We start from the raw sequence: 12,227 nt of genomic DNA, 5'->3' as shown, positions 1-12,227 counted from the left end.
CTGACTCTGGAGAGACCCGCTCCCAATCCGGTGCAGAGATCAAAACCTCCTTAATTTCCTTCTCATCGACAGGACTTTCTGAGGATTGATACAAAGCTGCAAAATGCACCCTCCATCTGGCTGGGGAGATTGTCGCCACGATGTCAGCCTGACGTCCTGGTCTGACAAGCCTCCAAAAGGCCTTCACATCCTTGGACTCCAGGATGGTAGCAAGAGATTCCCAATCTTGGGTGCCCATGTCTTCCTTTTTCATTCGGATTAAGTCCTTAAAGACTTTTTTAAGAGAAAAAAATTCAGTCAAGTCCTCAGGTCTCCTGGTAAACTTATAACGCCGTAATTTTACTCGAATGGCCTTCTTGGCCAACCTACATTCAGCATCAAACCAATGATTTGAATAACTTCCCGGTGTCCTCTACTGGTCCACTGAGACACGCTTAACTAAAGAACAGCTATCCACAAAAAAGTTAAGAAGGCCAAGGTAAAGTGTTGATTGCAGCTGGGAGGGATTTATCAAAGAGGGAATCTTAGGGAAGTTGCCAAAGTCCAGGCAATCTTGAATTTCAGCCACCTGCAAGACGTCCACTGGGGGATTCCTCCGAACACATCTAATCCACTGTATAACTTCTCCACTGGACTTTGTCACAACTGCCTCACCTATATGGCCAGTGGGAATGTTTAAAGAAAGAAACAGTGGAAGATGATCACCCCCTAGGTAATCTCGAACGACAAACTCTTGCACCAAGGGGAAAAATTCTTGAGATATCAAGTCAACAGCACTGGAACCCCTTGGGGTATAACATGTAAAATCGCCTAGTGTATCCGGAGAAACTACACCGTTTAGAAAAAACAAATTCTGAGTGAGCGCCATTATGGCTAGCCATTTGCCAGCTGAATTAACCTTTGAGTCCTTGGAGACACGATAAAACCAAGGAGGAGGCAAAGCTAAGTCGTCTAAGTCACCCACCAAGGACAACAATTGGTCATCAAAGGCACCGATCCTGGCATTCAAATCCCCTCCCACGAGCATCATGGAGGCGGGATAAGTCCGCTGAAGCTTCTCAATTGTTCCTTCCAACTCACTCCAGTGCTTTTCAACCTCTTCCTCAAGTAAAAGCGGGGGGATATAGTTATTCATCAAAAGTAAGGTGCGATCAAAGGAAGTAAGTTTCAATAAAATCACCATCTGGTAAGGTGAAGACAGAACACATAGTCACTGGCAAGTTGTTGGAGATCAAGCACGCAACACCGGCCCTGGGACGTCCAGGGCCAGAACCCTTAATTGCAGAGGAAGAAAAGGCCTGAAAACCAGCCACAGCTAAGGCCACAGTGGACCAGGTTTCCTGTAGCATAACAATGTGATATTTCCGAAACAACTCAACAATAGAACAATCGTGGCTCTGTTTTAATTACTGTGCCATCCTATGCAGTTACTCAAGTCTTACCCCATTGAAATCAATGTGCTTAGACTGCAATAATGCTGCACTGGACTGGACTGTCAGTGCGGTGGTATACAGTCATGGTCAGAGTCTCAGGAAACAAGACACTTAAGGTTCAAATTTGAATTTATCCATCAACTTCAATAGCCTTGAGTAACCGTGCTATCCTTCAATGGACTCAGAGGGGTATAACTTTGCTTAGGATAATAGTCACACGTACATCCCACATGCAGTAAGAGAATGACACTGGCCCTACAGAGGTGATCTAATGGTCACTAAAATAGTATGTTTGCACCAGGTTCACATTTATTCAATTTATTTATTATTTGTATTTATACCCCGCCTTGCCTGACAAGCAGGCTCAAGGCGGCTAACAGGATTAAATAGCATGACAAAAAAAATAAAAAATTAATAAATACCATATCAGTTAAAACAAGTAAACAACAACAATTACAGAACCAACTATGGCGGCAATACAATCAAATCCCAAGATAGGGGTAGTAACCAGCAGAGACTCTGGCCAGAAGATGGTCTAAGTTCGGCCAGAAGATGTTCCAGGGCATACCCCTCAGAAAACAATTGCTTTCGTTTATCTCATGTGTCTGCACCTTGAGGGTGACTAAAGTCAGGTGATGTAGGAAAGCACTTCCCAGATTTTACGGAAAAGGTGTGTCAGATTATCTGTCCTCCAAGAGGTACTCTACTACTCCAGTACTGTCAAGTTTTACGTTACAATCCTAAACAGAATTAACCCTTTATAAGCCAATTGTTCTTTAATGGACTCGTCTCGGTGGAAAGTGGCCAGCTGGGTAAGTGCCGTCCAAATGCTGTTGACTTATGCTGACCCCCACAGGGTTCAAAGGCAAGAGATGTTCAGAGGTGGCTTGCCATTGCCTGCCTCTGCGTAGCAACCCTGGGCTTCTCTGGTGGTTCTGATGAGATCGGGCTAGCCTAGGCCAGGAAGGAGGTGACTTTGGATCGATAATGCAGGATACAGAAGTTACATGGGGGGGGGATTAATGTCAGGATGTGTTCAGGAGTATGTGTGTGTTTTTAGTTGTTCAATCATGGCATATGCCTCTTTGATAGCCGCCCTGAGCCCGTTTGGGGAGGGCGGGATATAAATTTAATAAATAAATAAGGAGTAGCGCTACAGAAACTAATGGCATTTCTCTTACATACCAAATTGCCTGGACAGGTTGTTAGCTAGGACACTTGAGGGAGCCTACAGAACTCAGCAGACAAGGAGAAGAAGAGATTGGATTTATACCCCGCCCCTCACTACCCGAAGGAGTCTCAGAACATTTTGCAATCTCCTTTCCCTCCCCCTCTCCACACCAGACACCCTGTGAGGTAGGTGGGGCTGAGAGAGCTCTCCTGAGAACGGCCCTTGAGAGAACTTATGACCAATGTTCCCTCTAAGCTGAGTTAGTGTGAGCCAGCTCACAGTTTTTTAGCCTCCGGCTCACTCGTTTTTGTCTTAGCTCAGGAAGGAGGGCTCCAGAGCAAACTAATTTATGCAGCAGCCAAATCACTCACTCACAACTTTAATGCCAGTAGCTCACAAAGTAGAATTTTTGCTCACAAGACTCCACAGCTTAGAGGGAACATTGCTTATGACTGACCCAAAATCACACCAGCAGCTACATGTGGAGGAGTGGGTAATCAAACCCAGTTCTCCCAGATTAGAGTCCGTACTCCTAACCACTACACCAAACTGCTTTCTACCATTTATGTAATTTGAATTTTAAAAAGAACTTCTGAGTTTTTTGTAGAAGCATTATGAGATACTGAGTAAGGCTGCGGTCACACGGAACATTAGCCACGCAAGAGAGACGGAAGACAGGCGGATTTTCCGGGCGCAATCTCACCGGCACATCTGGGAAGCGTAGTGCTTCCGTGGCACAACCAAGGCTTCCCGCCGAAAACGCGCAGCAAAAAACTAGTACCTCGGAGGTACTAGTTTCCAGAAACCGCGGGGCAAGGGCGGGCGTCTGATCGCGTTTCCGGTGGCATCCGGCGCCCGCCCATGTCCCCTTGCGAAAAAGGGTTCCCCCCCCAAGTCTCCGTGGATGTGCACACGCACACAACGGAGCATGCACATTTGTCGTGTACACAAAAAAAGAAAACCAGTTTGCCGCACCGCGCACTTCTTCGTTGCGCGCAGGCGTGTCCTGCGATCGGCACCTCTCCCTACCCACGGAACCTGGACCTCCACAGGGGGTCTGATTGCTTAACCGCGCGTTAGTTTGCCCCGGGGCAAACAGCCACGCTTCCCCCCCAAAGTTTCCTGCCCATGTGACCGGAGCCTTAGTTTAACAAATCTTTGGCTGGTCAGAAAATGTGAAGTTTTAAGATACAGAATTAATCATTACCATTTTAGTTTACATAGGGCTGCGGTGGCTTAGAGGTTAAGACACTGAGCTGCAGACCGGAAGGTCTGTAGTTTGGCAGTTCAAGACCCTAGTGCCACGTGACGGAGTCAGCTCATGTCTCTGGCTCCAGCTCTGCCAACTCAGCAGTTTGAAAGCAAGAAATGGCAAGTAGATAAATAGGTCCTGCTTCGGTGGGAAGGTAACAGCATTCCGTGCACCTCGGCATTTAGTCATGCCAACCACATGACCACGGAAACGTCTTCAGACAGTGCTGGCTCTTCAGCTTGAATGGAGATGAGCACCACACCCTAGAGTCAGATATGACCAGCTTTCAAGCAAGGGAAACCCTTACTTTATATTAGTTTACAGTCAGCACCTGGAAAACTCAGTGGGATGTGTGAGGAAGCTCTGTATATAGACTGGAATGGTCCTTACTTATGAGAGGAAGGGAAAAAGCACAAGGTGGGAAGAATGCTGTTCCATCTTCAGTTAAATATGGGAGCTTAATTTTAATTAGGCCATACACAATTTTAAAATGCAAATACTCATTCCTGAAATATTCAGTTATAAAGAGTATCATGGAGCATGCCTCACCAACTCCCACGAAGAAATCAGAGGCTGTAATATGGGGGGAAGGAAGAGGCTGTGGCTTCCAGATAGATTTCTAGCTTTTTTAGCCAAAGGGCTTCTGCCAGCTCCGGTTAAAAGAATCGTGCTGGGCTGGGGGGGGGGGGCAGCGTTTCCATTTTGAACCAAGACTCGTTGTTCTCACAGGTGACACTTGGAGACTTTCTCCTGATCTTCCTACCCACGTGAAAAAGAAGGTGGTTTAACGCCTGAGGGGCAGAATGAGGGAGTCGTTCCTAAACCGTGCGTATGAGTCTCTAACCTAATCTTGGTTTAACGTAGCAATTACAGAAATAGAAAACGAAACAAAAAATAGCCGTTTTCTAGGGGCACGGGAGAACCAACAGCCCTCCCGCTCGCAGCGCCCCCCACTCCCCTCCCCTCCCGCCGGCTACGGCGCATTTCGCCAGCCCTCGTGGCATCAACAACCTTCTGCCTTTCTCGCTCGACTGTCGTCGGAGAGATGCGGGAGCGGGCCAGAAGCCAGCGGGGCCCGCCTTTCGCACGTGCTCCGAGGCCCCCCCGCCTTCACGTCTTAACTTTGAGGCTGCCTCCGCGTCGGAAAGGTCCCCGGCGGGGTCGAGCCGCGGGGAGAGGAAGTTCTTGACCCTTCCGACGCCCCCGGCAAGAACTTTGCTGTCCGGAGGGACCGAGAGGAAGACGCCCCGGCAGCCGCCTGAGAAAACAGCCTTCCCCCCCGCCGCTCCCAGCGCGGAGCGTGCGGTGGAGCCGAGGGAGGAAGGCGACGCTGGGCAGGGCGAAGGAGGCGGGAGCCGGGGAGCCGCTCCCGTCTGCGCCGCTTCCTAAGGGAGGCTGCTGCTGCTGCTGCTCCCGCCTCCTTTGCTCCCTCCCTCGGCTCACTTGCACTCACTCGCCCGCCTGCGTGCAGCCGCGCAAGCCAGCGCGCACGCACTTTGTCCGCCCGCCTGTCCGCCCGCTCGCTGCCAGTGTGGGAATGTGGCCGTCGCCGAGCGGAGCTCCGGACTCGGAGGGGCTTTGACAAGGGCACATGCTCCGCACCACCCGCCGCGTCCCCACCTCTCCCACTACGTCGGGAGGCGCCGCCGGGAAAACACGGCGGTATGGAGGAGCCGCCGGCAACAGCGCGCTGCCTTGCCAGCCATCCCCGGGCGGGCTGAGGCGCCCCAGAAGGTAAGTCTTGCCCGGGAAAGTTGCTCGCCCGCCAGGGGGAAGGAGAGGCGGCATTCGAGCTTGCGGAGCCAACCGGGCCGGGTAAAGGGCGATCATGTTGTCCTTTTCTATGAGGTCCCCCTCGATAGCTCGCCTTGCTGGGATGGACGGCGGCTGAGCTGGGCGCTAAGCTCTCCTCCGAGTGGGGCAATCCTTACGGAGGAAAGTCAGCCCCCCTCCCAAGGGGGCCAAGGAGACATGCAGGAGCACGTGACATAATAACAATAACAAAAATAATAACAATATAGTTTCTGCTTGAAAAACCCAAACACGGAAGCAGACATTCCTGTTGCTCGCGAGGTGAGCAATGAGGGTTTTCTAGGGCCTCGATGCTGAATATATATATATTTACACGGAAGTAAAACCTCATTGGCTTAAGTGGAATTGCACGCCCAAGTAAGCGTGCAAAAGGATTGGCGTCAAGCGCTGGCTTGAAAGAAGCTGACAGAAGAATTAAAAGCAAGAGGCTAATTATTCATTGAGAAAGGAAAGGCATTCTGCACATGCCCAGGGGCAACCCGGGCTGGATGATTACTGCACTTGTTCCACGGTTGAGCTGTTCCCGCGGATGAACTTTAATTAAGACCTGCATGTAGCATGCGAGGATGTGTTTGGAGGAAGGGAGGGGAGGGGGCACACACATGCAAGTTCTACTAACCTTGCACAGGTTCGCTGCCCTTAGTAATAAGACTCAGTATGCAAATCAGTTGCAGGTTTTTTAAACATTATCTCGGATAGAGCAGTAGGACTGGTGAAGGAGGGTGCTATTGGAGGGGCACTGTGGTGTTCTGCAGATCAGACTCTACCAAGGACATGTACAAGGAAACAACCCTGAAGTGTTTGTTGCTTTGTTGCTTGTGTCGACAGCTCGATGCATTCCTCGCCTCATTCATTTTCTCCCTTTACATTCCCTTCGCCGCCACCCCCCCTTAAGATCTTCTTTTTCCTCCCACTCATGTTGTCCTTTATCCACTTTCTAAATATGGCCACTTTCTCTCAGCCTCTGCTTTTCAGCTTTAGAATGTAATCCAGACCCCATATGGAAGTTTTTGTACTCCCCCCCCCCCACTCGTGAGGTAAGGATTGTAACCTCAATTCTTGGCTTTTAAAAAGAAATCCTCTTTCCCACTTCCCTCTTCCTTCCATTACTTCTCCTGCAGCCGCCCACATTCTGATCCCTGCTCTCCCTTCTTTATTTTGGGTCTTGGTTGATGGCAGGGAGGTATCAAGCCCTTTGAGGAGCATACAGGGCTCCCTCCCTCCTTAGTACTTGGCAGCATCTCCAGGCAGAGGTGACTGTTTCCCAGCTGCCTACCTGATATGTAAGATTCCAGCTGGGGATGCAGGTTGTTGCCTTGGTAAATCAGGGAAATCATAACACTAGACTGCTTTGAAGCTGGGTGAGACAGGGGGATTTCCCATGCATAAAGCTGGGCAAAGATGTGTATACTGAGCATGGCATGGCATCCTACCAGTCCGCTCTTCAGAGTTTGGAGCCTTCCTTCAGTTTGAGTAGCTCTTCCACTGGCCGATAAAGTTGGAAGACAGCTCCTTAGGCTGGAAAAAGGCTTCAAACTATGCTGGATACAGGCCAATATTTGGTAAGTACAAGTGCATAAGGGCCTGTTTTCAGAACCATTGACGTGGGTAGTGGGCAGCTCTATCTGGGAACGTTGCCATCTTACCAAATAAGTGACAGTGGTTTCACCAATGAATGACCATGCGGCCGGGGAAAGAACCCATGTATGTGGTTCTTCATTAAAAGCAAACATTGTACAAAGGTGGGTTATTCTTTGCTTTTTAAAATTGTTGCAGCTTAGTTTTTTTTTTCCTCATCAGAGACAGTTGCAGATACCAGACCTCTAGATCTATGTGACTTGGTTGGAGAAACCATGACTGAAGTCCTCTGGTCAGCTGTTCTGAATGTGACTGAGACTCACTTGCTGACTAGCAGCGGATGGACCTCAGGCAATGCCACCAACAGATGCACACTGACCAAAACTGGTTTTCAGTTCTATTACCTTCCTGCCGTCTACATCGTAGTCTTCATTACAGGATTCCTGGGCAACAGTGTGGCGATCTGGATGTTTATCTTCCACATGAGGCCTTGGAGCGGCATCTCAGTTTACATGTTCAACCTGGCACTGGCTGACTTCTTGTATGTCTTGACTCTTCCCGCACTGATCTTCTATTATTTCAACGAAACGGACTGGATCTTGGGAGACTTCATGTGCAAGCTGCAGAGGTTCATCTTCCATGTCAACCTCTACGGAAGCATCTTGTTCCTCACCTGCATCAGCGTCCACAGGTACACAGGTGTGGTATATCCCTTAAAATCACTGGGGAAACTAAAAAAGAAGAATGCCGTTTATATCAGCACCTTGGTCTGGGTTGTTGTGGTGGCTGGTATTTCTCCTATCTTGTTCTACTCCGGGACCGGTGAAAGGAAAAACAAGACCATGACTTGTTACGACACGACGCAAGATGACTACCTGCGAAGTTACTTCATTTATAGTATGTGTACCACTGTCTTCTTGTTCTGTATCCCATTCATCCTGATCCTGGGTTGCTATGGATTAATAGTGAAAGCACTGATTTACAAAGACTTAGACAATTCTCCGCTGAGGAGGAAATCAATCTATCTGGTAATTATAGTGTTGGCCGTTTTTGCTGTGTCTTACCTTCCTTTTCATGTGATGAAGAACTTGAATCTACGAGCCAGGCTAGATTTTCAAACTCCCGAAATGTGTGCCTTCAACAACAGGGTTTATGCCACTTACCAAGTAACTCGGGGGCTCGCTAGCCTCAACAGCTGTGTGGATCCTATTCTGTATTTCTTGGCAGGAGACACCTTCCGAAGAAGGCTCTCCAGGGCAACCAGGAAGGCCTCGAGACGCAGTGAGCTCAACGTGCAGTCCAAAAGCGAGGATATGACTCTCAATATTTTAGCTGAGTATAAACAGAATGGAGACACCAGCTTGTGAATTTAAAAAAAGGAAAAGGAAACATAGATTTGCAAGCAACGGTGCTCTCCCTCCCCAGCCATACACACTCACCTTCATTTTTAATCCCTTGTCAAACTCTTAATTTCATGCATTTTCAAGGAACACGTAACAGGCAGACAACGCTTGTTTTTTTGGTTGGTTGTTTTTAAAAGGCATGCTCTGTGACCCTAGGAAGAGCTTGAGCAAAAGTAAGTGTAAAATTTAAAAAAATAAAACCCGTTTGTACCCCTTACAGCTTTTAAAGGTTGGAAAGACTGGAAGTACAAACAGTAAAATAAGGCAACCCCCCTCCCCCCACACCATTCAGCAGGGATGTGGGCGATCTACCCTTACATTAAAATGCATTTTGACTTTGAGTATTGGGAGTGTCTTTGGAAGACCAAACTTTTCTGTAGGGCCCTAGTCCATGCTGCTGTTGCCAGATCTCTCTTTCTGTATGGCTCTGGCCTCAAGAAGTAGGAGAATATTGCAGGCCCTTTCTCTAAATTTTGACCTTTCATTTGGAAAACAAACCCCAGCAACAACATAAGGCAAAAAATCCTCTAGCCTTTACAGTTGCAGAGGAACCAGGACAGAAAGGTGAGCCATATCCCACCCATCTGCTCAGTAAGAAGCCTGCTCTGAATTGTTGAGTCCTTTATAAAATCTGATCTATTAATTAAGCAACTTAACCTCTGTTAGGCAACTTGAATTTATTGTTTCGTATCGACTTAAGCTGGCCTCCGCCCTTCTCCACTGTACCTGTATGCTCCCTTCTAACAAAATTTCTGGTTGTGGATTTGTGACTCTCCGTCTCTCTCAAACACTGTGGAAAGAATATTAAGGGGAAGCCCTATGAATTACTTGTCTGTCTGTGATTCTTTTATGGGATTTTAAAAAACACGAGGCAGCTACTGAAGCTGCAGTTTTACGTGGAAGGCCAGAATGGGCCGAAGAAGGGCTTTTTTAACCTTGCATTTGTAGAAAGACCAGCAGGGGTAAAAGCTGCCAAGAAAGGGCATTTTCAGTAAAAAAATAATTAGCACAAAAGGAAAGTTAAGAAGCCTCGGTCATCCTGTGCTGATCTCCCATTTAAAACTGCACCTGGGAGGGACACATCCCCCCCCCAAAGAATCACACAACCACACAGAGCAGGCAGTTTCCCCCTAAGACGGAGGCTATGAATTATTAAATTCTGTTGACAGGGTTTCTTTGAGATTCCAGCAGCTCGCCCTGTTTGAGCAGATAACATTTTCCCTCTTCCTCTTGAGTTTATGCGCAAAGCCATCTGGCCATGTGGTCTTCATGAGAAAAGCCTGGGGCACTGTGGTCCCTAGCCTGTTATGATATGGTGGCGGTGTGCACCTTGTACTAGAATTCAGTTTTCAACAGTTGTTGGGAAGCATCAGAAAAGCAGTACCTCCTTGACATGCACAGAAAACAATCATACTACATGTGTTGGCAGATGCAGCAACCAGCTTCTAACAGACTGTGGCCATTTCGTATGAGCTCTTTATGGACTTTTTCCATGGCCACCATTTTTGTGCTTGGCCTTTGAATAGTCCTTCATTGCTAACCATCTCTAGATTATTCTTCACTGAAGAGATTCAGTTACAAAAAAGGAACTAATTTAACAAAAAAACAATTGGTAGTACATGTTTTTATTTTCCAAACCCTACTGGACCATGCTACTCTTATAATATTTTTTAAAAATGTTAATTAATTTAGGGAGCATTCCTAAATACGTCTATCCAGACTAAGCCCCGTTTTAGTCAGTGAAGCTTTCTTCCAAAAAAGTAGATTTAGGATTTCAGCCTCAGTCAACTGTGTAGTTACCTCCACAGCTTATTGTTTAACTTTGGAATGGGAAACACATCTCATTGGCAGTATCTGCAGTTTTGTTGACATAAAATATGCATTTGATTTACTCATTTTAATGCATGAATAATCTTTTTTTTTAATTTGTGACTGTTGCTAGTTTCCAGGCAAGCCATTACCATTGTTAACAGTCTAGAGTATTTTCAAAATAGGGACAATAAATAGCTGTTAATTTTTAGTTTTTTTGGGGGGGAAATGCCCTATCGAAACATTGGAAAAAAAGAATCAGATCATATTAAGAAAGCTAAGTGGACAAAATTCTCTCATGTTTTCTTTCTAAGAGGATTTTTGCTTTCTGATCCACCTTTGGGGTATGCCTGCCCACCTTAACATTCCTGGATGGCCATGTTCAATTTTACAGAGTGTGTGTACATAAAATGTACATAAAGTGTGTGTACATAAAATGTACCACAAAATACCTTGATTGATTTTGTCACACCTCCCCACTCCCCTAAGTCTGATTAATCAGCTGCATGGTTTGACCATATATGCTTTGTACCTTTCACTCACATATGGATGTCTAGGAATATTGAGTTGGCACAGGTATGCTGTTGGGCTGGACAAGAAGTCACATCTTACTCTTCTCCCCTTCCCCAATTATAAGGAAAAATTAGGAGAGATTATTATCTAAATATTGCCTAAAATATTGTAAACTGCCAGTCCATGAACTAGCAAGTATATATTCACAGTAAGGATTCAACCACAGTTTAGGGACTAAAGAATGTCTAACTTAAATTTTACTTATGGAGCAATCTCGTCCTGAGTTATTCCAGTCTAAACTCATTGAAAGCAGTTGGTTTAAACTGGAGTGACTCCATGGCATGGCATTCCACTGCAAATATACCCAAATCTATCTGGAAAATCTTCTGCTCTAGAAAATTTTACTTTGAATTATTATAAATTCTTTGTCTACAAAATGAGAAAGATTTGTAATCCTATAAATGGCTTTGACAAATCCTCATGAAAGCCCCTGCTTTTACAGGAGGGATAAAAATGAAACTATTTACATCTTGCTTATTAATTTCCAAGGGCTGAATATGACTGGAAAGAGAATTGCTCCAAATCGCTCTTGACAAAATTACAAATCAGCTTAAACTCATAAGTGCACATCTACTGAACCTGCACAATCTATTTATTTAACTTATTTATTGGAGAAGACAATGTCAATTCTGTAAGTGCTGCCATAGGTATTCACATTGCTTCTTGAGTATATAATTGCTGTTATTGAGCTCAGGTATCATGGCATGCTTCATTTAAAAACTCTTGTTCTCTTAACAACTCGTTTTTAAAAGAAACTCTAAATTATGGCAGTAGAAAGTTACTGTTCAGTGCTGACCTGCATGTAGATGAAACGATTAACAAGCAATTTCAAGGTCATCTGAAAATACCAAGGAAATTTAGAGCCAAGGTGAAGGATCGACAGTTTCACTTTTAATTAACCCCTTGTGACAAGAAGTTTATATTAACACTCGGTGGCAGTGCCAGAGGAATGTGAAGAAGCCTGCCATGTAAATGAGAACCATGTAACACTAGACAGTTATCTTGAACCAAATTTAACTGAGACATGCACTGCTGAGCATGGCAATTGAATTAAGGGCAGAATGGTATAGCGGATTCCCCCTTCCCCCATCTCTAAAACAATTTAGATTTCACATCATTCTTACCTTTTCTTGCTTTGTCCAATTAATTGAAGGCGGGGGGGGGAGAGGTAAACATTTCTGAAATCATGATGATGT

General features: G+C 46.1%; 1 protein-coding gene across 1 annotated transcript; it reads left to right on the top strand.

Annotated features, from left to right (window-relative positions):
• Nucleotides 1-4,900: 4,900 nt before the first annotated feature.
• On the top strand, nucleotides 4,901-10,592 carry P2RY1 (purinergic receptor P2Y, G-protein coupled, 1). Its single transcript, XM_015426993.1, has 2 exons — nucleotides 4,901-5,590; nucleotides 7,469-10,592. The coding sequence occupies exon 2, from the start codon at nucleotides 7,522-7,524 to the stop codon at nucleotides 8,611-8,613; it is 1,092 nt and encodes a 363-aa protein (XP_015282479.1). The 5' UTR covers nucleotides 4,901-5,590; nucleotides 7,469-7,521; the 3' UTR covers nucleotides 8,614-10,592.
• Nucleotides 10,593-12,227: the final 1,635 nt, after the last annotated feature.

This window comes from Gekko japonicus, unplaced genomic scaffold, assembly GCF_001447785.1.
Source record: "Gekko japonicus isolate JY-2015 unplaced genomic scaffold, Gekko_japonicus_V1.1 scaffold312, whole genome shotgun sequence".
In the NCBI taxonomy this organism is placed as follows: domain Eukaryota; kingdom Metazoa; phylum Chordata; class Lepidosauria; order Squamata; family Gekkonidae; genus Gekko; species Gekko japonicus.
This window is presented reverse-complemented; position numbering and strand designations above follow the sequence as displayed.

Bases quoted from the DNA above. Each gene is read 5' to 3' on its own strand.
- P2RY1 (XM_015426993.1), top strand. From the start codon at position 7,522: ATGACTGAAGTCCTCTGGTCAGCTGTTCTGAATGTGACTGAGACTCAC.